The 25224-nt window shown below is 45.1% G+C and overlaps 2 protein-coding genes across 2 annotated transcripts in view; one reads left to right on the forward strand and one right to left on the reverse strand.

Annotated features, from left to right (window-relative positions):
• The window catches only part of LOC132382921 (uncharacterized), a 98679-nt gene extending 95571 nt beyond the window's left edge, over positions 1-3108 (forward strand). Inside the window, exon 2 of the mRNA XM_059953487.1 lies at positions 2854-3108. Within this exon, the coding sequence (XP_059809470.1) occupies positions 2854-2894 (41 nt within the window). The 3' untranslated portion in view covers positions 2895-3108. The remainder of the gene's footprint in view (positions 1-2853) is intronic.
• Positions 1-25224, reverse strand: part of LOC132382923 (ferritin heavy chain B-like) — a 182692-nt gene that overhangs the window by 60731 nt on the left and 96737 nt on the right. The window contains exon 2 of the mRNA XM_059953494.1: positions 2640-2741. The gene's annotated coding sequence lies outside the window, so the exon portion shown is untranslated. The remainder of the gene's footprint in view (positions 1-2639; positions 2742-25224) is intronic.

Raw genomic sequence — 25224 nt, forward strand, 5'->3', positions numbered from 1 at the left:
TCCTCTTGGAGGCTATCAACTTATGTGGCAATTTTAAGGAATTAAGCAGTCAGGCATGTGACCCATCTCTCACTACAATAATCAGTCTTGTCCTGTTTTCTGAAGATTGTGCCTCCTGTGAGCTTTTCCGGTTCATTCCCTTCCATGGAGCACTATGGACATCCTATACTTCCTGCACCTTTGTCATTCAATAAGATTTATCATTTTAATAAGAATTGTACTTCTTAACAAACTCATATGATTTTCACACTCACTAGCAGAAAGCGGTATAACAACTAAACTAACAGTTTGTCACCTTTTTCACTTTTCACTGGCTAAGTGTTAGCACATTACCCACATGATGTAATTGCTTTAATTATGTAGCCTATTAACAAATTAATTCCTATGTAAGGAATATCTTATCTATAAAAGTGATCGATTTATCCAGAGGTGCCATTTTGGCTTCTTCTCTTTATTCTTTTGTCTTAGCATTGTTTCTCAGTTCTTTATTTAATTTGCTCACGATCTGTATGTTTGTCTGTACCCTAAAATGAGTTGCAATCTTAGAATTAAGACTGCAATCATGATTCAAGTTCATTTATTATCGAAGAATGTATAAATTGTACAACTTTGAGATTTGCTTGCTCACAGGTAGCCACAAAGCAAGAAACCCAAAAGAACCCAATTAAAGAAAAAAAGAATAAATAAAAATAATAAAAAAACATTGATGCACAAGAGAAAAAAATACAAATCATGCAAACAATTGAAGCGAACAACAGCCTTCTGAACCAAACCTGAGCCCTTAGATCTGAACCCCAGATCAGCCCAGAGTAGGCCCAAAGCCTCACTTATCAATTTGTCATATTAGCAGGCATGGATCACAGCAGCCGGGGCATTCTTGAGTCCTGGATGAACTCTGGATCAGAAATTAAACAGAGATCCAACAGTAGGCTATGGAGAGCTTCTTTGTGGTGCCATTCAGAGATTCTTCTCTAATTTCTTCCAGCCTCTTTTCTGTACGCTGGTATTTTGGGGCCAAGATGTAAGAGATGATAGAGTAGGTGATGCAGTCACCAGCCAGGCAATCATCTAAACCGGTTAGGCCGTGGGTGACACAGACATCCTTGTGGTTCCTCACTCAGATGTTAATATATTGCAGCAGTACATGGACAAGAGATGTTGTCATGTGTCTCATCTCTCCGATGACAGGTTGAATGAGGTTGCGGTTGTGGGTGGAGGGATTTTTAATGAATCATGTTCAGTAAATCAAGTAATAAGGATAGAGGTTACAGAAGATAATGAACTCTAACAGTAGTGCTGCTATAAAAATATATTGAGTGACATGTCCAGTACACACAAATCCTAAAGTTCAAAGTAAATTTATTATCAAAGTATATCACCATATATGACCTGGAGATTAGTTTTCTTACAGGCATTCACAGCGGAACAAAGAAACACAATAGGATCAATGAATACAATAGACAATAGGTGCAGAAGTAGACCATTCAGCCCTTCGAGCCTACACCGCCATTTTGAGATCATGGCTGATCATCTACTATCAATACCCGGTTCCTGCCTTGTCCCCATATCCCTTGATTCCTCTATCCATAAGATAACCATCTAGCTCCTTCTTGAAAACATCCAGAGAATTGGCCACTGCCTTCCAAGGCAGTGCATTCCAGACACCCACAACTCTCTGGGAGAAGAAATTTTTCCTTAACTCTGTCCTAAATGACCTACTCCTTATTCTCAAACCATGCCCTCTGGTACTGGACTCTCCCAGCATCTGGAACATATTTCCTGCCTCTATCTTGTCCAATCCCTTAATAATCTTATATGTTGCAATCAGATCCCCTCTCAATCTCCTTAATTCCAGCGTGTACAAGCCCAGTCTCTCTAACCTCTCTGTGTAAGACAGTACTGACATCCCAGGAATTAACCTTATGAATCTACGCTGCACTTCCTCTACAGCCAGGATGTCCTTCCTTAACACTGGAGACCAAAACTGTACACAATACTCCAGGTGTGATCTCACCAGGGCCCTGTACAAATCCAAAAGGATTTCCTTGCTCTTGTACTCAATTCCCTTTGTAATAAAGGCCAACATTCCATTAGCCTTCTTCACTGCCTGCTGCACTTGCTCATTCACCTTCAGTGACTGATGAACAAAGACTCCTAGATCTCTTTGTATTTCTCCCTTACCTAACTCTACACCATTCAGATAATAATCTGCCTTCCTGTTCTTACTCCCAAAGTGGATAACCTCACACTTATTCACATTAAACATCATCTGCCAAGTATCTGCCCACTCACCCAGCCTATCCAAGTCACCCTGAATTCTCCTAACATCCTCATCACGTCACACTGCCACCCAGCTTAGTATCATCAGCAAACTTGCTGATGTTATTCTCAATGCCTTCATCTAAATCGTTAACGTAAATTGTAAACAGCTGTGGTCCCAATACCGAGCCCTGTGGCACCCCACTAGTCACCACCTGCCATTCCGAGAAACACCCATTCACCGCTACCCTTTGCTTTCTGTCTGCCAACCAGTTTTCTATCTACACACAAAGACCTGAAAACAACCAATGTGCAAAATAAGGCAATCCATGCAAGTACAAAAAATACAATAAATAATTATGTAAATAAATAATACTGACAGCATGAATTGTAGAGTCCTTGAAAGTGAGTCCATGGTTGTGGAATCGGTTCAGTATTGAGGCGAATGATGCTATCCACGCCAGTTCAGGAGCCTGATGGCACTGGTGAAATACAGTGACAACTTACTGACAGCAAACAAAACTACTACTTTATTAATCACACTTTTTCTGGAAAACGATCACCATAGTCAATAGCCTGTAACTTCCCTTTCAGTTCCCAGCTGTACAAACTGGCATTTTAGCAGTGGGAACTGACGTCTCGAAGGTGCTGGACAATTGCAATGTGGTGTGCACGGGCCGGATCGAGGCGGTGGGACCTGGTCCCGAAAGCGAGGAATGAGCAAATGTACGGTCACTGCTTGAGTGGACTTGGAGCCAATTTGAACTGACGGATCTGAGGTGAGGTGAGCCAAGACGGCAGGGCCCGGGTCCGAGAGTGAGGAACAAGTCGAGGTTTAGCCAATTTAAATGCCAGGCCAGATTGAAAAAGTCACTCTGGTGGGGCCGGAGGCAAGGGACAGGTGGATGTTTGGGAGGTTTACCCATCTCGGTGTTGAACTGAGCTTGTAGCCTGTAACTAATGGGCTCCAGATTGGTTGAGACTGGCTTTGCGGCCGTGAGCTTACTCCTGCGAACTTCAGTTCTGAATGTTATCTTCTTACAGTTTGTTATCTGATGATTTGTTTTTTGTTTGTACATTTAGTATTTGACAGTCCTCTTTTTTAATGGGTTATATTGAGTTTCTTTGTTTTGTGGCTGCCTGTATATAGGTCTGGGTGATGAATCTTTGATGATGGACATTGTTTTCTTGTATCAGCACACCTTGTGGATGTGCTGAATGGTGCTTAAAGGTATGTACAGTCACATTCGAATAGACAACTCGATTGATGAAAGCTAATATGGAGGATGAGGCTGGTTAAAGAATTGTAGTCAAAGTCAGGTTTATTGTCATATGCACAAGTACACACACATGGCTGTCGGAGGGCTTTGCACTTGGGAGATGGCTCGCTCGTTTCTCTCTCTCTCAATGGGGGTTGAGCACACTCAACCAGAGACAACCCGTGCACCAAATACCGTAAGGTGTTGTGGGTGATCTCATCCCACATCAAATGGCTGCACCACTCATCCGGTCCTTCTGAGGTCAGGCATTTCAAGGTACGTTCTGAATCCTGGTTGATCTGCCCCATCTGGTCGTTGGACTGTGCGTGAAACCCAGTGGAAAGGCTTGCCGTTGCCCCAGTCAGCTTACAGAAAGCCTTCCAGGAAAGTGGTGAGAATTGTGGACCATGGCCTGAGACAATGTCCACTGGGAATCTGTGGACCATCTGTGGTCCAGGACAATCTTGGCCACATCCGGCACAGAAGGTAGCTTCTCCAAGACAATGAACTTGCAGGCTTTTGAAAACTAATGAAAAACCACCATGATGACTGACTTCCCCTCGCAATGGTGAGAGACCTGTGGAGGTGTGTGCCCAAGGTCTTTTTAGAACCAGTCGGGGATGGAGGGGCACTTGAGGTCAGATATAGGACACCTTGTTCTGGGCACACGCCTCGTTGCCTGCATGTACTGCCGAACTTTTCTTGTCATTCCAGGCCACTAACACCTCCTCTTGACAAACCCAAGGGTCTCAGCAATCCCTGGGTGTGCGGTCATTCTTGATGAATGCCTCCATTGCAGTAGCTGGGACCGGACGGGACTAGGGACAAGTAGCCAACCCAGAGGACTGTTCTCAGGAATCTCCCCTTGCGCTTGGTCCTTGTGAAAATTGAGAATTTTGATTCCCCAACAAATTGGCACTACCACCCTGGCTTAGGTCAAAACAATGATAGGCCACTCCTCACATTCCAGTTCATCAAATGGGCAGGACAGGACATCCGGCTTCTGGTTCTTAGACCTTGGTCAATAGGTCAGGATGAAATTAAACCGGTTAAAAAAAGAGCACCTGGCCTGCCTGGAATTCAGCCTCTTGGCCAGGTTCTCATGCTCAGTCCCGAACTATAAAAAGGATCTTGGATTCCGCCAGCCAGAGAAGCCATTCCTCCAATGCTAATTTAACAGCGATAAACTCCTGGTTCCCAATGTCATAGCTCCCCTCTGCCAGGAATAGCCACCCAGAGAAGAACGCACACGGGTGCAGTTTACTGTCAAGACAAATTGGTCGTTCAGACAAGACATCTGAGGCATCCAATTTCACAATGAAAGAAAGGTCCGGGTTAGGAGAAACCAAGATGGGAGCTGTAGTGAACTGCTGTTTAATCTCTGCAAAAGCAGCCTCTGCTTCAGCAGTCCAGACAAAGGGGCCCGTGGATTTCTTAGGGCTGCCAGTGGACTTGCCACCAAGCTGAAGTTCCTGACAAACCTCTGGTAGAGTTTAGCAAACCCCAGGAATTGTTGGACCGGTTTGATATTGGATGGTGGTGGCCAGTCTCTGACTGGCTGGGTCTTGGTAGGGTCCATCTCATGATTACCGTGAGAGATAATGAAACTCAAAAATGAAACAGTCGTCGCATGAAACTTGGACTTCTCCAACTTGACGTAAAGCCCATGGGCTAGAAGTCTCTTTAGAATTTGACTGACATGAGCGATGTGCTCCTCCATGGATTTCGAGAAGATTAGGATATCATCCAGGTAAACAAAGGCTTACTAATGGAGGGCATCCCGGAGCACATCGTTTATAAAGGCTTGGAAAATGGCTGAGGCATTCAAAAGGCCAGTGGGTAGTGCACTTGTAGTGCCCTGTCAGTGTATTGAATGCCGTATTCCACTCACCGCCCTCCCTCATACAGACCAGATTGTAGGCACTTTGGAGGTCTAATTTTGTGAATCCTCTCGCCCCTAGGAACTCCTCCAAAGCTGTATTCAAAAGAAGAAAGGAGTAGTGATTCTTGATCATTATGAGGTTTAATCCCCTGTATTGGATGCAAGGGAGCAGGCTCCCATCTTTCTTCTGTACAAAGAAAAAACCTGTGCTAGTGGGTAAGCTGGAGGGCCAAATTAAGCCTGTGACAAGAGCTTCCTTTATATATTCCTCCATGGCGCTTCTCTCTGGGCCTAAAAGCACGTGCAAACAACCCTGCAGAGGACATGTACTGGGCAGCTGGTCTATGGCACAGTGCGGCCTTTCCCTCACTGAAGACCTCCTTTACGTCCTTGTAAACAGAGGTTTGGGTGTTGCTGTCTCCTCTGGACCTTCCTTTAAGGATGACTACTGAACCTTCTTTGGTGACGGGATGATGCAACAGGTTTCAGAGATCTCTCCCTGAGCTCACAAACTTCATCTGTGCAAACAGTGGCCAAATCAGGGTCCGACTGCCCGTCTGTTTGCACAGGCAGTGGCAGCGGGGCTTTACAGAGGCTTCTCGCATCACTGGGAAAGTGGGTGATTATGGGATTGGTGTAAAGGAGTCTTTCCCTTCCTTGAGACCTGGCAGCTGGTTCCCTTCAGCTTAATGACAAGTCTCCCAGAATGCTTGGCATCTCCTTGGTCTTCTCCTGACCTAGAAGTGCCCTCTCTCTAGTTCCTGTGGGATTCTGACTGGACGGTGTCAGGAATTGCACTGTCCCGTTGGCCAGAACCAGCTTGTTCGCTCTTGAGGACTGGATTAGGCTCCAGAAGGTGTCAGGCTCCCTTGCACTGAAGCCTGCCAGAGAGTCAGGGTGTCAGAACACCAGACTGTAAACAAAGTCTCTTACAATGTCTGGACCAAGCGATGACTCTCCCCTCTCTCCAGTCCATGGATGGGCTATGCTGGGACAGCCAAGGGTACGTGAGGATCGGGGGATGAGTGGAGAGCCGATAATGTAGAAACTCATGTCTTCCACATGATCCCCTTTCTCCATCTGTAATTCTACAGTTCGTTGTTGAATCTGCCCAGAACCTAGTGGGCAACGATTGGCTCAACTCTCGCAGTGGTATGTCAAGCCAACTGATGGTTTCTAAATCCAGAGTTACCCGCTGCCCCCAAAACCCTCACCTGCCTCAAGTTCTTACCCCAGGTGAACTCCTCCTTCAGCACATGACCAGGATCCATGGGATTGGGTGTAGTGGCTGCTACTGCCACAGTCCTCCCGACACTCAGCAGTTCCCCAGTTGGCTGCAGCTTCGGACTTCCGGCCCGCAGGTGACCTGCTACCCCACAGTAAAAGCAGCATTGTCTCCGACGCTGGGATCTCTCATCGGCGGAGAGTCTAGTGCAACCGGCCTGCATGGGTTCGAATGGATCTTGCGCCGGCAACGGACTGGTGATGGCCTGAGGTTAGGGAGTGAAGCTGATATGTGCAGGGACTGGGCTTGGACTGGCTCTCTTTGACCACCTGAAGTGATCCCACTTTCACTTTGCCAGACGATTATCAAGACAGATGGATTGGTCGATGAGAACCTCCAAATTTTCTGCTGGCTCCCCCAAGGTCAAGGCATCCTTCAGTTCATCTTGGAGTCTGTGGCACTGTAACGTGGCCAAGGCCTCCCTGTTCCAACCACTCTCCTGGGCTAAGGTTTAAAATTGGATTGCATAGTTGGCCGCTGACTTCATTAGACGGTCTGACGCTCAGCCGGTTGGTTCAAGAATGGTTGAAGGGAATCAGCTGCTCTTGAACCCCTCAAAAACTTCTACAGATGTACTGCGAAGAGCATTCTGACTGGGGGCATGACCGTCTGGTATGGGGGTGGTTGGGTGGGGTTCTAGTGCTCGGGATCGAAAGAAACTACAGAAAGTTGTAAAATTCGACAGCTCCATCATGAGTGCTAGCCTCTGTAGTGTCGAAGACATCTTCAAAGAGTGGTGCCTCACAGAAAGGTGCCATCCATTATTAATGACCCCCATCACCCAGGACGTGCCCTCTTCTCATTGCTACCATCAGGAAGGAGGTAAAGAAGCCAAAAGGCACACACTCAATGATTCAGGAACAGCTTCTTCCCCTCTGCCATCTGATTTCTAAATGGACATTGAACTCACTACCTCACTTTCATATTATTTCTGTTTTTGCACTATTTTTAATATAACTATTTAATATACATACTGTATATTTACTGTAATTCATTTATTTATTTGTTTTTCTATATTTATCATGTATTGCATGGTACTGCTGCTGCTGAGTTAACTGATCTCATGACATAAGCTGGTGATACCATGATTCTGATTCTGACTTGGTGGTACATAAAAAAAACATAGAAATTTACAGCACATGACAGGCTCTTCAGCCCACAATGTTGCGCCAGCCATGTAACCTACTCTAGAAACTGCCTAGAATTTTCCTAGCACTTAGCTCTCTATTTTTCTAAGCTCCATGTACCTATCTACGAGGCTTTTATAAGACCCTGTTGTATCTACTTCCACCAATACCGTCGGCAGTGCATTCCACACACCCACCACCCTCCATGTGAAAAACCTAACCCTGACTATTCCCACGCACCTTAAAACTATGCCCCTTCATGTGAGTCATTTCAGCCCTGGGAAAAAGCCTCTGGCTAGCCACATGATCAATGCCCCTCATCATCTTATACATCTCTCTCAGGTCACCTCTCATCCTCCATTGCTCCAAGGAGAAAGGGCCAAGTACACTCAACCTATTCTCATATGATATGCCCTCCAATTCAGGCAACATCTTTGTAAAATCCCCTCTGCACTCTCTCTGTGGTATCCACATCCTTCCCGTAATGAGGCGACCAGAACTAAACACAGTACTCCAAGTGTCTTATACAGCTGTAAAATTACCTGATGGCTCTTCAACCCAATCCCATGGTTGATGAATGCCAACACACCATATGTCTTCTTAACAACACTGTCAACCTGCGCTGCAGCTTTGAGCGTCCTATCGACACGGACCCCATGATCTCTCAGATCCTCCACACTGCCCCAAGATCTCTCAGTTCCTCCACACTGCCAAGTCCCACTGGTGGTATGGGACTTGAGGCTTCAGTACCTCCTGCACGATGGTAGCTGACAGAAGTTTTCCAGCATCATAGGGATTGCTTGGAGAAAGTCAGAAGAGGCCATGCTTGGTGCATAGATGGCATTGAGCAGAAATCTTCAATGCAGAGGAGGGTTAGCAGAAAATTCACGTGGAATAGTAAACCAAGATGGCTATCTGAAAAGTACACTTATCTTGATAGAACAAGTTCTGTGGGGGCATTGAATTGGTCTTCCAGGTTCCTGTCAGTTAAGCCATCAGTTGACATGCTAGAAATGACAACGGCCACGTGTGTGGGCAAAGGGAGTTAAAATAGAAGTTGAAAGTAATGAATGGGTCAAGAAGATCTACGAAAGTGGGGGAGGTTCAAGTAACTGAGAATGAGGAGGCACTTGCAACTGATGATGTGGTTAGATTGGGAATGGTGAGATCAGCAAGGAAAGCACCCTGGACTTTGGCTGCAGAGGGAAGGTGACGGGGATTTTCAAAGAAAGAGATGAGGATGAGGTATTGGTAATTGCCTCAGATTTAATTTGCAAGTGAACTTCAGTTAAATTACTTAGTTAAATTAGTTGGTTCCTTAAGGTTGTTCTAGCTGGTGGTGAGGTGGGGGGAGGGGTTAGTGGGATCATACCTCTTAAATTCTCCACTGGTGTGTGTCTCAAATAGCCTCTGACAACTAAGTCCATCTCCAGGCCTTCACGTGTGCCTAAGTTACTAAGCCTGGTAGAACTGTTTATACTGACAGGAGAACGTGCAAAGGTTGGTTACTGGTACCTTAAAACCTTCGCTTTGGACAGATGGGGCTTGTCAGCCGTGGTTGGCAGCTCATCGAGGAGAACGAAAACTCTGATCTCAAACCTCCACTGCCTGGCAGCTCTACCCGCTCACGGGGCAGCATTTGGGAGTAAACCCCGAGGGAAAAGTCCGGAGCTGGAGTCCCCAAGGCAGTCCTGCGTTGAGTTCAACTCTGACTGGTAAATCCTGTGATGCCACTGGTGCCAAACCGTATAGATCTCCGCCATTCCTCTGGATTCATCAGATGCACGGAGAGGAGAGCCTGCTACATGGGAAACAGATTGCTCTCCATATCGTTCTGTCCTGGCTTGCGTATCACAAAGACATCTAGGACGCAACTCCCACGGTCGACCCTGATCAATGGAGGGCCTCCGTTAAATTAATTGCATTAAAGAAGGCCTGGAGCCGTATACAGTCAGCTTTCATAAGGTCAACAGTGTTTGCTGCTTAGAAACATTATAAATCAGGCCTAACCATTTAAATTCCTTTCCCTTTTTCCCATTCTGATATGGTGTCCTCTTCTGACACAGTGAGACCACTCTCAGGTTGGAGGTTCAACATCTCATATTCCATGTGGGTAGCCTCCAAACTAAAGGCATGAACATCAATATCTCCAGCTTCTGGCAATTTCTCAACCATCCTCCTTCTCTCCTCTTCCTTTCCCCATTCTGGCTCCTCTCTTCTCCTCACCTGCTTATCATCCCTGGTGCCTCTCCTCCTACCCTTTCTTCCATGGTCCACTCTCTTCTTCTTCTTCTTCAGCCCCTCACCTTTTTCACTTATCACCTTCCAGCTTCTCACTTCATCCCCCCACCTTCACCTTCCAGCTTGTACTCTTCCCCCTCCCCCCATCTTCCTTTTCTGGCATTTTCCTCCCTTTCAAGTACTGATGAAGGGTCTCGGCCTGTTTCGTAGATCCTTTCCGTAGATGCTCCCTGCCCTACTGAGCACTGTTCCCTCTTATCTGCATGGGTACATGGCCACAAACTGACTAAAACGCCAACATAGCCTTTGTTGCTGCAGAGCTGGAATAAAGACAGACGAAAATAAATTTACAAAGCATACAAGATTTTCTTTGGTGTACTTCATTTCGTTACACCCTTCAATTAATAAATAAAATGAAAAGTATGAAATCTTTCAATTTTCATTCTAAATATTCATAGAATGCATATTACAAAAAAAAATAAAGTGCCACTCAGTTTTCAATCCATGTAGAAATTTCCTGTTCAGAGCAATGATTCAGAGCAACTGTGAAAAAATTATAGGGGACATTGTTGTTGATTTCCTCCCACTTCCTTCCAGCCTCTGTAGAATCTCTTGTAATTATGAATCAGCTGGTTTTCTACAACAATCCCATATGTTACAGACTAGCATTAGTCTTTTAAAATTTCAAAGTTTAAAGTACATTTATCATCAAAGTATGTATATGTTATACAAACTTGAGATTTGTATCCTAACAGACAGCCATGAAACAAAGAACCCAGAAGAACCTGTAAAAGAAAGAAGGCCGTCGAACACTCAATGTGCGTTAGTTTGTGGATTTGTACACATCATGGGACTGGAGCTTTCAGCCCTGCATCACTAAAAAAAGAGTCTGGGATTACTAACACAGTACCACCCATCCAAGTTGCAATTGTTAACAGCTGCTGCAATGAGCTCTTCTGGCTGGTGCGCGGAGACAGACAGTATTGGGCTCCAAGGTTGTTAAGAGCATCTGAACTAGTTAATTGTTCTTTAATGAGGGTCACTAATCGTTTAGAGTTCCTTGTGTTTTTTTCACGAGCCATTCACTCTTTGTGATGCGGTCCCCTGCTGCTTTCTGTTAAGTTTATTTTGATATAGGCTCGAGGACTCCGCTACTTGTATTATTTAAGCAGATGCCTGATTAGGGCTAATCACAAGGTCTTAGTTCTGAGAATGTTACATCTCATGGTGTTGCTTGGCCAATCGACTGATATTCTGTTGGAACCCTTATGATAATCTCTGGTCACCGTCTCTACAATGGAATCTGTCGTTTCTCTGCACTTGGGTTCTGACATTGCCAGCGCGCATCGTGACCGGTATGAACATTGATTTTTCCATTTTTTCCCTCTCCCCCTTCTCTATTTTTCCTTTCCCCACTCTGGCCACCCTCTGACCTCTTCCTCTCACTTGCCTATCACCCCCCCCCACCCCCAGTGCCTCTCCAACTTCTCCTTGTCCCATGGTCCACTCTCCCCTCCTATCAGGTTCCTTCTTCTCTGGTCCTTTCCCTTTTCTGCCTATCAGCTCCCAGGTTCTTATTTCATCCTCTTCCCCATCCACATGGCTTCATCTATCACTTTCTAGTTTGTCTTTCTTCTCCTGTCCCAACTTTCTTCCTTTGGCACCTTCTCCATTCCTTTCCTGTCCCATTCCTTTCTTGATCCAAAACGCTGCCGGTTAGTTCATTTTGATAGATACTTCCTGACCTATTGAGTTCCTCTAGCATTTTGCACGTGTTGCTTTGGGTTTCCAATATGTGTTTGTGAACAGGTTGTCCTTGTTTCTGAGGGGAAATTGCTTTCTGACTAGAACTGTCACTTCTGCTGCGAAGAAGTGATGTTCCAACTGTGGGACATACTCAAATGTGCAAAGGGAGGAATTCTGAACAATCTTACAAAGAAACAGAGATAGCAGACAAACTGCTGGGAGATGAAAGTCCGCCAGCTTGCACTGAATTAGGTACACCTGTACGTCTAATCAACCAATCACATGGCAGCAGCTCAATGTATGAAAGCGTGCAGACATGGTCAAATGGTTTGGTTGTTGTACAGGACACAACAAGAGCATCAACAACCCCCCCAAACTCGTTCCCCTGGCACAACAAAATGGAAAAACCACAGGCAAAAAATAGAGAATATAAAAATCATTAGACAGAAATAGTCCACAGTCTTTCAACGCAATTGTCCAAGCAATAAATGCAGAACCACAGTAACACCCTCTGACATCACCAACATCATCAAAAGAGAGGGACACCACAGAACCTCAACAAGGCCCATCTGACAACCATGGCAAGCTGCTCAGCAATGTGTTCACAGACTCCTTCTCTGGCAGCGATCAAAAGGCAGGCAGACAGTTTTTACTTGCCTTCCGCTTTCGCCTCGACGTCTCAATCTTCCCTGACGCTTCAATCGGTGATTCATGGAAACAAAATGGAGTCTTCCGATATGATAATGTCCAGAATTTAATGACCTTTTCCACTGCCGACTTCCAATATGGTCTGGCATATGTTCACCCACCTTCGCCTTTCTGAGTCAACAATTTGTTCTTTATTTTTACTGAAGTTGAGAGGGAGAGAGAGAGAGGGAGAGAGGTTGTTGTGGCATCACTCATCCAGGTGCCTCTCTCACTCCTCTATGCCGATTCATTGACACTTGTGACTTGTCCAACAACATCGGTGCCATCAGCCAATCTGTATATGTTTGTTTTATAGGATAATGAGAGCAGATGGACTAAGGTGTAGGGACATGTAACACACACACACACACACACAATGCTGGAGGAACTCAGCAAGTCAAACAGCATCTATGGAATTGATTAAATGGTTGAGTTTTGGGCTGAGACCCTTCTTCAGGACTGGAAAGGAAGGGGGAAGGCACCAGAACAAAGAGGTGGAGGGAGGGGAAGGAGGATAGCTAGAAGGTGAAGTCAAGCGGGTAAGAGATGAAAAGGCCTAGAGAGGAAGGAATCTGATAGGAGAGGAGAGTGGACCATAGGCGAAAGGAAAGGAGGAAGGGACCCTGGGGGAGGACAGATGAGAAGAGGTAAGATGTCAGAGCGTGGAATAGCAGAAGAGAGGAGGGGTGAGGGAAAGTTATTTTTACTGAAAGGAGAAATTGACATTCATGCCATCAAGTTGGAGGCTGCCGAGCTGGAATATAAGATGTTGCTTCTCCACCCTGAGGGTGGCCTCCTCTTGTACCAAGATGGGCCCATGTTGGAAAAGGAATGGGAATCAGAATTAAAATGTATGGCTTTTGGCAGATGGTTTGAAAGTGCTCAACAAAGTGGACCCCCACCCCCAATTCACAACAAGTCTCACCAATGTAGAGGAGGCCTCGCCAGAACTACCGGACACAATAGACGACCCCAACAGATATGCAGGTGAAGTGTTGCCTCACCTGGACTGTTTGGGGCCCTGAAGAGAAGTGAAGGTGGAGATGAATAAGTAGGCATAGCTCTTTGGGCACTCACGGTGATTAAGTGCCAGGAGGTATGCAAATGCTTGAAGGCAGAAAGCCACTTATGATACAAACAGGAAAGGAAACTAAGATGGGATCATTGTGTTTGCTATTGAGTCATAAAGTCTACAATAAGCCCAGATCAAACTATATATGATAATCGCTCTCCTCAGATACCACCTGACCGGCTGGGAATTTCCAGCAATCTCCTTTTGGTTTCAAGTTCTAGCAACCGCTCTTTGATTTCAGTTCACAGATTGATGTGTTTACTTATTTATTTAGAGATACAGCACAGAATAGGTCCTTCTAGTCCTGCCCAGTAATCCCCGAGTAACCCTAACCAAATCATGGGAAAATTTACAATGACCAATTAACCTGTTAACCAGTACCTCTCTGAACTGTGGAAGGAAACCCACTCATTCCACAGGAAGAACGTACAGAGACCCCTTACAGATGACACCAGGATTGAATCATGAACTCCGACTCCCCGAGCTGCAATAGCGTCGTGCTAACCGCTACTCTCCTCCAAGAAGGTCGTTGGGTTTGGAGGCTTGCATGCCTCAATGACCCGGAGAGGTATGTTGGCTGGAGTCAAGGCTTTATGCTTTGACCCTTGGTCGGGTCACCCATGCCAAACAGGTCAAAAGGGAGAGGCCAGACTAAGAGTGGTCTAGCGGCCCTCCAAGTTTGGGGGTTCAACTCAGGGCTGAGAACCCTAACCGGTCAAACAAAACGGTAACGGAAACTCCTTCTACATCTGAGTGCGACAGTATTCCTGAGCCTCCACCCGGGACTTGCTTGACTGACAGTAGTGAAAACCGAGAGGAAGCTACTGACACGATGAAGGAAGCCATGAACACCACCAGAGATGGAGGACCTTCATTGCTGCCCTAAACGCCAACAACATAATGGGCAAAAGGAGAAGAAGCAGAACCATGATTCTACTGTGGCATCCATTTGTTCGGTGTCTTACCCTCATTAATCTGTAAACCAGCTGACTCTGCAAATGGTGGTACACCTCTGCAACCTATCAGATATTCCATTTGTTCGGTTTACACCCCACAGTTTCCTGCTCTGCTCTCTATGCTTATTTTAATGAAGGGCCATTGACCTAAAATGGTGTTGTCATTTCTCTATCTATCGCTGGTGAGTTTTCCTGTTATTTTCTGTTTTCATTTTTGGATTTGCAACATCCAGTGTTTCTTTTATTTTCAATTAATCTTTCCCATGTTCTTCCTGTGACAGGCACACCAAAACTGCAAATAGTACTTGAGCAATTTCCCAAATTATGAACACAAGAGATTCTGCAGATGCTGGGAATCTAGAGCAATACACACAATGTGCTGGGGGAGCTCAGCAGGTCAGGCGGCATCTATGGATGGGAATAAACAGTCGATGTTTCAGGCCGAGACAATTCACCTTCCCATTTCAAATTTTCCATTTTAATTCCACAGCCCGTTCACATTCCAACATAGAGTCATAGAGAAGTACAGCACAGAAACAGGCCCTTCAGCCCATCTATTCCATGCCAAAACCATTTAAACTGCCTACTTCCAATGTCCTGCAACTAGAGCGTAGCCCACCATAACTTCGCAATCCATGTACCTGTCCAAACTTCTCTTCAATGTTGAAATTAAGCTTGCATGGACCTCTTGCGCTGGCAGTTCATTCCCGACTCTCTGAGTGAAAAAGTTTCCCCTCGTGTTCTCCTTTTCACCTTTCACCCTTACTTTGTGATCTTTGGTTGTAGTCCCACCCAACCTCAGTGGAAAAAGCCTGCTTTCATTTACCCTATCTATACCCCTCATAGTTTTGTATACCTCTATCAAATCTCTCAATCTTTGATGTTCTAAAGAATACAGTCTTAACCCATTCCATATAACTCAGGTCCTCCAGACCCAGCAACATCTTCATAAATTTTCACTTCCCTCTTTCAACCTTGTTTACATTTTTCCTGTAGGTAGGTGACCAAAGTGGGACACAGAACACCAAATTAGGCCTTACCAATGTCTGATACAACTTCAACATAACATCCCACCTTTTGCACTCAGTGCATTGATTTATGAAGGCCAATGTTCCAAGATCTTTCTTTGCAACCCTATCTATCAGTGAAGAACATGTCGCACCATGGTCCCCTCTACTGCCATGATGAGGCCACACTCATGTTGGAGGAGCAACATCTCATATTCCGTTTGGTTAGCCTCCAACCTGATGGCATAAACATTGATTTCTTTAACTTCCTGCAATTTCTGTACCGTACCCTTCTCTCTTTTTCCATAAGACCATGAGACAAAGGAGCAGAAGTCAGCCATTTGGCCCATTGAGTCTGCTCTGCCATTTTATCATGAGCTAATCCATTCTCCCCCGCCTTCTCATCATAACCTTTGATGCCCTGGCTACTCAGATACCTATCAATCTCTGCCTTAAATACACCCAATGACTTGGCCTCCATTTCCGCCCGTGGCAACAAATGCCATAGACTCACCACCCTCTGGCTAAAAAAATTCCTTTGCATTTCTGTTCTGAATGGATGCCCTTCAATCCTTAAGTCAGGCCCTCTCGTACTAGACTCCCCCACCATGGGAAACAACTTTGCCACATCCACTCTGTCCATGCCTTTTAACATTCGAAATGTTTCTGTGAGGTCCCCCCTCATTCTTCTAAACTCCAAGGAGTACAGTCCAAGAGCGGTCAAATGTTCTTCATATGTTAACCCTCTCATTCCCAGAATCATTCTAGTGAATCTTCTCTGAACCCTCTCCAACGTCAGCACATTCTTTCTCAAATAAGGAGCCCAAAACTGCACACAGTATTCCAAGTGAGGTCTTACTAATGCCCTATGGAGCCTCAACATCACATCCCTGCTCCTATACTCTATTCCTCTAGAAATGAATGCCAACATTGCATTCGCCTTCTTCACCACCGATGAAGAATTTTCCCTTCCCCATTCTGGCTCCCCTCTTACCCCTTCCCTTCTTACCTGCTCATCACCTCCCTTTGAAGCCCCTCCACCTTCTTCTTTCTCAAAAGACTATATATATTCACCCTTTTTATGCCCTTCATGATTTTAATCACCTCTGTAAAGTCACCCCTCAGAAGGATGTCCTCGCCTGCCCAACCTCTCCCTATTACTCAGGCGCTCGAGCCCTGGCAGCATTCTCGTAAGTTATCTGTTCCTCCTTCTGACTAAACTTTTGGTTCTTAGTAACATCGAACAGGACATTTTGTTTCTTTATCCAGAAGAGCAGAAATAAGTAGAGTTAAGATGAAATATAACTTCACAAAGGGCCAAAGTGAGTCAACGGTTTCAAAGGTGCATTTCATGTCAGAGATATGTACAAAATATACATCCTGAAATGCTTTTTCTTCACAACCATCCATGAAAAGAGAGGAGTTTCCCAAAGAATGAATGGCAGTTAAATATTAGAACCCCAAAGTACCCCCAGCTCCCCTCCCTCCTATGTGTAAGTGGCAGCAAGCATGATTCCCACCCCCCTCACTGGAGATAAAAAGCATCAGCACCCATCATGAGCACTGAGGTGTGAGCAAAGCAACAGCAAAGACACAGACTTGAAGTTACCCCAAAGACTGTGCGTTCACCCGGTATTCGACATACCGCAGGCTCTCTCTCTCTGATAAGGGAGAAAGGGGTGTCTCTGTTTCACAGCGAGAGGGGAGACGTAACAAACAGCTCGCTGGTTTATGATGTTGAAAGTCCATTGCATCACTTATTCTGAGCTCTGTGCCCAAAGATCTCAGGTCTCTGGGCACAGAGCCAAAGATCTTCCGGCTCCCACAACACACCGGTCTGTCAGGACACCGACCTTCGATCTGCCTGTCTCCAGCACCCTGAGATCCTAGGCCTCCAAACTCTTAGGCTGAGCCCTCGGCATATCGTATAACAGCCAGTCGAGAAATCACGAGAGCGGGTCACATTCTCACAAAGAACCGAAGTCAGCGTGTAACTCCGGGTCAGGGTCTTCAAAAGAACCCTGAGAGGGAAAAAGGGAAAAGTAAAGATATAAGCCCTTTATAGCTGTTTCCGAAGATGCGAGCAAAGGAGTCGCCATTAGGCGCCATCTTGACTAAGCTCCGCCCTCCGAGTGATGGTGGATTGTCTGTCCATGTTACACCCTCTAAGGAATACACACTAACAAACAACTTGCTGGAAGAACTCAACAGATCAAGTAGCATCTGCGGAAGGAATGGAATTGTCAACGTTTCAGGTCAAAACCAGGGGGAGATTGGCAGTAGAAAGAGGGGGTGGGGAGTGCTGGGACAGGAGTCCATGGTGATTGGTGGACTGAGGAGGTGTGTGCGATGGCGACCGTATTGTGCTAAGTAGGGGAAGTGTACAGGGGTTGGAGTTGGGAGACGGAGGAGGGTGAATGGTAGCTGAGGGCAGACAGAGAGAGAGAAAGAATCGGGGAGTGAAGACTAGAGACGGCTACTTCTTGAACACAAAGTCAAGCAGATAAGCATAGATGAATGAATGTCAGTTGGAATGAGAACCAGGTTGAGGGGAGAGGGAAGTGTGTGTGTGTGTGTATGCGTGTGTGTGCTGTGTATGTGTTTGTGTGTGTGTGTGTCTGTGCACGTGTGTATGTGTTTGTGTGTGTGTTCGTGCGTGTGTGTGTGTGTGTGTGTCTGTGTGTGTGTCTGTGCACGTGTGTATGTGTTTGTGCGTGTGTGTGCTGTGTATGTGTTTTTGTGTGTGTGTCTGTGTCTGTGTACGTGTGTATGTGTTTGTGTGTGTGTGCATATGTGTGTGTGTGTTCGTGCGCGAGTATGTGTGTGTATGTGCACGCACACGCAGTGGACAGATAGCATCAGGAGGGGGAGTGACCAAAATGAGTGAAGGGGAGGGGCTTCTGAGGGAAAGGAGCAAAAATGGAAGGATTGGAATAGGATCAGGAGAGGGAGAGGGGAGAACAAAGGGTAAGGAGTGGTGGTGATATGGAAGGCTACCTAAAACTAGAGGACTCATTATTACTAAGTTGCACTCCACCATTAACTTATAAACTCTTCTCAGGCTTCCAGCCGGGTACAGGTATGAACTATAACCGACATTTCAATAACAATGGCAGAGTTTGTCATTGTAACGTCAGTTATAATTGATACCTGTATCCAGCTGGAAGCCCGAGAAGCGTTTATTTGTCCTATATGCCAGGAAAGCACTAGATCCTTAATGTACCCGCTTATTTTAATCATATGTTATATACTCAGGTCTACTTGCAATTTATTTCAGATGGTTTGTATAACTCTAGGTTATAGTACAAACAGACTGTATAACTGATGAGCTGTATGACTGTTTATCTGACACAGTGCATAACTGAGTTATACACTCAGTGTACATACCAGTATAAGGACACCTGTACACCTGCTCTTTAATGCAGACGTGGTCAAGAGGTTCAGTTGTCATTCAGACCAAATGGGGAAGAAATGTGATGTAAGCCATGTTGGACCATGCAGTGACTGCTGGTGACATACTGGGTGGTTTGTGTATCTCAGAAACTGGGATTTTCACGCACAACAATCCCTAGAGTTTACAGAGAATGTTGAGAAAAACAGAAAACATCCAATCAGTGGCAGTTCTGTGGGTGAAAATGCCTTGTCAATGAGAGAGGTCAGAGGACAATGGCCAGACTGGTTCAAGCTGACAGGAAGGCAACAGTAACTCACATAACCACAAGTTACAAAAGTGGTGTGCAGAAGAGCATCTCTGAATGTACAACATGTTGAACATTGAAGTGGATGGGCTACAGCAGCAGAAAACCATGGACACATACTGTGGCCACTTTATTAGCTATATGGGTAGTTGGACGATGGATGTATAATAGTCAATATGAGTAGGAGGGAAGTTGTACGAGGTGGGAAGTGTACATCACTTGAGCTGTGTGATATTTTGGCTCTATAACAAATATCCAGTTCCATAAGCCTTTATGATCCAACCATCCCATCAAAGTTGGAATATTGAACGGCTTAGAAGGAGTGGACTCACTGGCTGGTGGTGTACTAGCATCAGCACCAGAGTTTGAGGGCAATGGTCCAGAGGTCGAACCCAGCCGGCTCCTTGCACGCTTTCCATCCATGCTGGGTTGAGCATTGAGCTACCAACTCGCCCTTGTATAAAAAAACAGACAAATGCTAAGGAAATGGCAAAAATTGCACCGCAAGGCATGGGAAGGAACAACGCAAGATAGAGTGGACGTGGAGAGGATGTTTCCTATAGTGGGGGAGTCTAGAACAGACTCAGAATAGAGGGACATCCATCTAGAACAGAGATGAGGATGAATTTCTTTAGCTAGAGAATTCATAACCACAGACAGCTGTGGAGTCCAAATCATTGAGTATACTAAAGAGGAGTTTTTGTTCACTAAGTGCACCAAAGGTTACGAGAAGAAGGCAGGAGAATGGGGTGGAGAGGGATAATAAGTCAGCCATGATAGAATGGAAGAGTAGGCTCAGTGGGCCAAATATCATAATTCTGCTCCTATGTCTTAAGGTCTTATGGAAGTTGAATTTTCAGTGCTTCATAACAAGACATTTACTCCATCAATATTATGATGGCATAGGTGATGCAGAAGACGAATCTCAAAATTGTACACATTTATTATCAAAGTAATGTACCTTGAAATGAATCTTGGAATGTTGAACCTTAACTTTTAGTATGCTCTAAATCCATCTTGTTGATGTTGTTGGATTGGGCTGTAGAATAGTTACTATTCTTGTAGTTCAACTTTCTTATACACCTTTCTGTTTTTATAGAATCATGTATGTACACATAATTGTTCAGTATTTCAGAGGTTTTGCTGTTGCCTCTGTATTCTTCTGGAAACTTCTTGCTTTCAGTGGCAGGTATCACATTACTTGAATCTGGCTATTTGATTGGTTAACTGTTATCTGTTGGAATTTCAATGAAATTTACCATTATCAGTAGTCTGGTAACCACACAGCCGTGCCTCTTCTTCCTTTCTATTCTTTGTGCTTCTGATGACTCTGTCAGTCAGGGTTGAACATGGGTGTTACATGATATGCAAGCCAGGGCGGTACAACATAGAGAGCAAGCTGTTACCCATGTAGCAGGCTTCATCTCTCCACGCATCTGATGAACCCAAACGAGCAGCAGAGACAGAAAGAGTCTGGCACCAGGAGTCACCAGTCCGCGTAGAACTCAATGTAGGACTCCTTAGGGACTCCTTAGCTCTGGATTTTTCTCTCAGACTTTACTCCTGAAGCCTCCCCAGTGAGTGGATAAGGAAGGTTTGGGAAGGCAGGGAAGGCTTGAGATCACAGTGTTCCTTCTCATAGGTGAGCAGCCAACCACACCTGATGGGCCCCAATTTGCCCAAAGGGACTGGTTTTAAGGTGCCAGTAACTCGTCTTTGCTCCTTCTCCTATCAGTAGAAATGGTTCCACTGGGCTTAGTAGCTACGCCACACATGAAGGCCAGGAACTGGGCTTGGTTGCCAGAGACTGTTTGAGGTGCATGCCATGGGGGGCATTTAATAGGTACTGGGAGCTTACCCCCATTACCACCCCCAGCCATAACAAAACCTTAATGCACCTTAACGTTTCCTTGTCCTTATAACACTGAATAAAACATGTATAAGCAACAAGCTTATTTATTTGGACATACAGTGTGGAATAGATTCTTCAGGCCCTTCAAGTCACACTGCCCAGCAAACCCCCCCCCAAGCTAATCACGGGACGATTTACAATGACTAATTAACTGGTACGTCATTGGACTGTGGGAGGAAACCCACACACTCCATGTGGAGGACGTACAGACTCCTTACAGATGACGTCAGAATTGAACTCCAAATTTCGACACCCCAAGCTGCGATAGCGTTGCACCACCATGGCGCCCTGGTTTAATGCCTCATTCTTAATCTCCGAAGCACATTTGGATCACTATAGCATCAGGATTCAGCACTGCAAGCTGAGCAAGTGATAATGTAAAGAGCTGGGCTCGCAATTTTCTCTACTTGGCAAAGTGAGGTGACCAATCACTTCCTGGGAAAGTCCTGAGGTTTTTGACTGCAAAGATGCGGCTGTGAAATGACACATCAACTCTGAACCAGCCTGATCTTTTATGACTAACTCTGTTTGCATAGTCTTTTATGTGACATTGGACCAATATCAAAGTAGTGAAAAAAAATCCCGCAGAGCCTGTTTGAAAGATTAATTCGGGGAATTTTAGCTGACGCCTCTGGAAAGCTGGCTCCCATTAATTTTGCAGTCAGCACCATTTCCAAACTTAAGGAGTCATATAGATAATTAAAATAAATTATATATATATATATATATATATATATCTCTATGGTATCAGACACTGAGATTGAAAGGAACTTTTCTAAGTTCCCAGTTTAATATTTTACAAATAAAAGTTCCTGCAATGTTCAAAGTTCAAAATGATTTTATTATCAAAGTATATATATGTCACCATATACAACCCCGAGATTCATTTTCCTGTGGGCATACTCAGCAAATCTATAGAATAGTAACTGTAACAGGATCAATGAAAGATCAACTAGGGTGCAGAAGACAACAAACTGCAAATGCAAATATAAATAAATAGCAATAAATAACGAGAACATGAGATAAAGAGTCCTTAAAGTGAGATCACTGGTTGTGGGAACATCTCAATGGACAGGGAAGTGAGTGTAGTCATCCCCTTTTGTTCAAGAGCCTGATGGTTGTGGGGTAGGAACTGCTCTTGAACTTGGTGGTGCAAGTCCTGAGACTCTTGTAACACTGACAAACCTCATAAATAGAGAACCTCCTTTGGCAGTAGCATGCACTAACCTGACAGGTTTTTGGTTTAGTACTAGGTATTTCTCTGTTAGTAACCAGCCATGGTCCCTTCTCCTGTCAATAGAAACAGCTCCACCAGGCACAGTAGCCAAGCTACACGTGAAGGCTAGGAGCTGGAATTGGTTGTCAGGGGCTTTTTGAGGCACACACCATTGGGAGCTTATCCCCCATTACCATTCCCAGCTATAACAACCTCAAGGTGTGGGTTTACTGGCGCATTAAAACCAGTCGCTTTGGGCAGATGGAGCTTGTCAGCTGTGGTTGTCAGCTCATCTAGGGGAAGGAAAACTCTCATCGCAAACCTCTGCTGCCCTGCGGCTGTACCCACTCATGGGGAAGGCTTCGGGGGTAAACCCAGATGGAAAATTCTGGAGTTGGAGTCCCTAAAGCAGTCCTATGTTGAGTTCAATACTGACTGGCAACTCCTGCGATGCTGTTGGTGCCCAACTATATTTCAGTCTATGCTGTTCCTTTGGGTTCATCAGGTGCATGGAGAGGGGGAGCTTGCTACATGGGCGACAGCTTCTTCTGCAGATTGTACTGCCCAGATTTGCATATCAAGACAACTAGGACACAACATCCAAGGTCGACCCTGAACAAAGGAGGCCTTACATTTCTCTGTTGACTGGAATTGTTCAGGAACTGTTAATAGTGAAGTATTTGTTTCATTGTCCATTCAGAAATCTGATGGCAGACGGGTAGACTGAATGGCTGTGAGGTTTCACATCCAGATTAGCTCGACACCTTTTATGCACTCTTTGAAAGAGAGAATAAAATGACACCTCTGCAAATCCCTGTAATATCCAGTGACCCTGAGATCTCTGCCTTGGAAGCCAATGTCAGAACATCTCTCAAGAGGGAAGGCGTCAGGCCCTGATGGTATGCCTGCACCAACCAACTGGCAGGAGTGTTCAAGAGCATCTTCAATCTCTCCTTGCTGCAGTCGAAGGTTCCCACCTGCTTTAAAAAGGCAATGATCATACCAGTGCCCAAGACGATCAGGGTGAGTTACCTCAACGACTATCCCTCAGTAGTATTCATAACTACTGTGATAAAGTGCTGGTCATGGTCATAAAGGGTTGTTCATGGTCAGAATCAACTCCTGCCTAAGCAAAAACCAGGACCAGCTGCCATTTGCCTACTGCCACAATAGATCTACAGTGGCCACATTCTCACTTGGCCTTAAAGCACTTGGACAATAGTAATGTCTACGCCAGGCTGCTGTTTATTGATTACAGGTCAGCGTTCAACACAATCAACAGGCTCAAAACCTGAGCTTCTGTACTTCCCTCTCCTTGACTTCCTCACAGGGTGTGGAAGCCATAGACTGTGCAATTAGAAATAACATCTCCTTCTTGCTGACAATCAGCACTCAAGGATGAGTGCTTAGCCCACTGCTCTGCTCTCTCTGTACCCACAACTGTGTGGCTAGACACAGCTCAAATGTCATCTCTAAGTTTACCTATGACACAACTATTGTTGCCAGAATTTCAGATGGTGATGAGGAGGCAGACAGGAATGAGATCGATCAGCTGGTTGTGGTGTCGCAGCGACAACGTCAGTAAAACTGAGGAACTGACTGTGGACTTCACGAAGGGGAAGATGAGGGAACACACACTAGTCCTCGTGGAGGAATCAGAAGTGGAAAAGGTGAGCAGTTCCAAGTTCCTGGGTGTCAACATCTCTGAGGATCTATCCTGGGCCCAACATGTTGATGCAATTACAAAGAAGGCACAGCAGTTCATTAGGAGTGTGAAGAGAATTGGTATGTTACCAAAGACACTTGCAAATTTCTACAGATGAACCAAGGAGAGCATTCTAACTTGTAGCATCATCGTCTACAAAGAGGGACCATGGCACAGGATCGGAAAAAGCTACAGAAAGTTGTAAACTCAGTCTTAAGATCATTAGAGATAGGAACAGAATTAGGCCATTTGGCCCATTGAGTCTGACCGCCATTTCATCATGGCTGATCCATTTTCCCTCTCAATCCCATTCTCCTGCCCTCCTCCCATAAGCTTTCATGCCTGAAAGTTAAGAATTAACTTAATAAAGTTAAGAATTTATTAACTTTTGACATAAATACACCTAATGACCTGTCCTCCATAGCCACCCATGGCAATGAATTCCATAGATTCATCACCCCTATTTAAAGAAATTCCTCCTCATCTCCATTCTAAATGGACATCCCTGTATTCTGAGACTGTGTCCTCTGATCCTAATCTCCCCACTATAGGAAACATCATCCACTCTACATCCACTCTGTCAAGGCCTTTCGACATTCCATAGGTTTCAATGAGATCCTCCCACCCACTTCATGCTTCTAAATTCAAGTAAACATAGGCCCAGAGTTATCTCTCATGTGACAATTCTCCTCACACAATAATTCCTTGAATAATTCTCGTGAGCCTCCTTTGAGCCCTCTCCAATGTCAGCACATCCTTTCTCAAACCTTATAAAGCCTGAACGTTACATCCTTGCTTTTATATTTTAGTCCTCTTGAAAGGAATGCTAACATTGAACTTGCCTTCCTCACCACTGACTCAACCTGCAAGTTAACCTTTAGGGAGTTATACTCGAGAACTCCCATGCCGCTTTGCATCTCGGAATTTTGAACTTCCTGCCTGTTTAGAAAACAGTCTACACATTTGTTGCTTCTACCATATACTTCCTGACACTGTATTCCATCTGCCTCTGCTTTGCCCATTCTGCCAGTCTGTCGAAGACCTTCTGCAGCCCCCTGCTTCCTCAGCACCACCTGTCCCTCCACCTTTTCATCATACCATCTGCAAACTTGGCCACAACGCCATCAATTCTGTCAATGCAAATCACTGACAAACAATGTAAAAAGTCCCAA

Source organism: Hypanus sabinus, chromosome 29 (assembly GCF_030144855.1).
Source record: "Hypanus sabinus isolate sHypSab1 chromosome 29, sHypSab1.hap1, whole genome shotgun sequence".
Taxonomy (NCBI): Eukaryota; Metazoa; Chordata; class Chondrichthyes; order Myliobatiformes; family Dasyatidae; genus Hypanus; species Hypanus sabinus.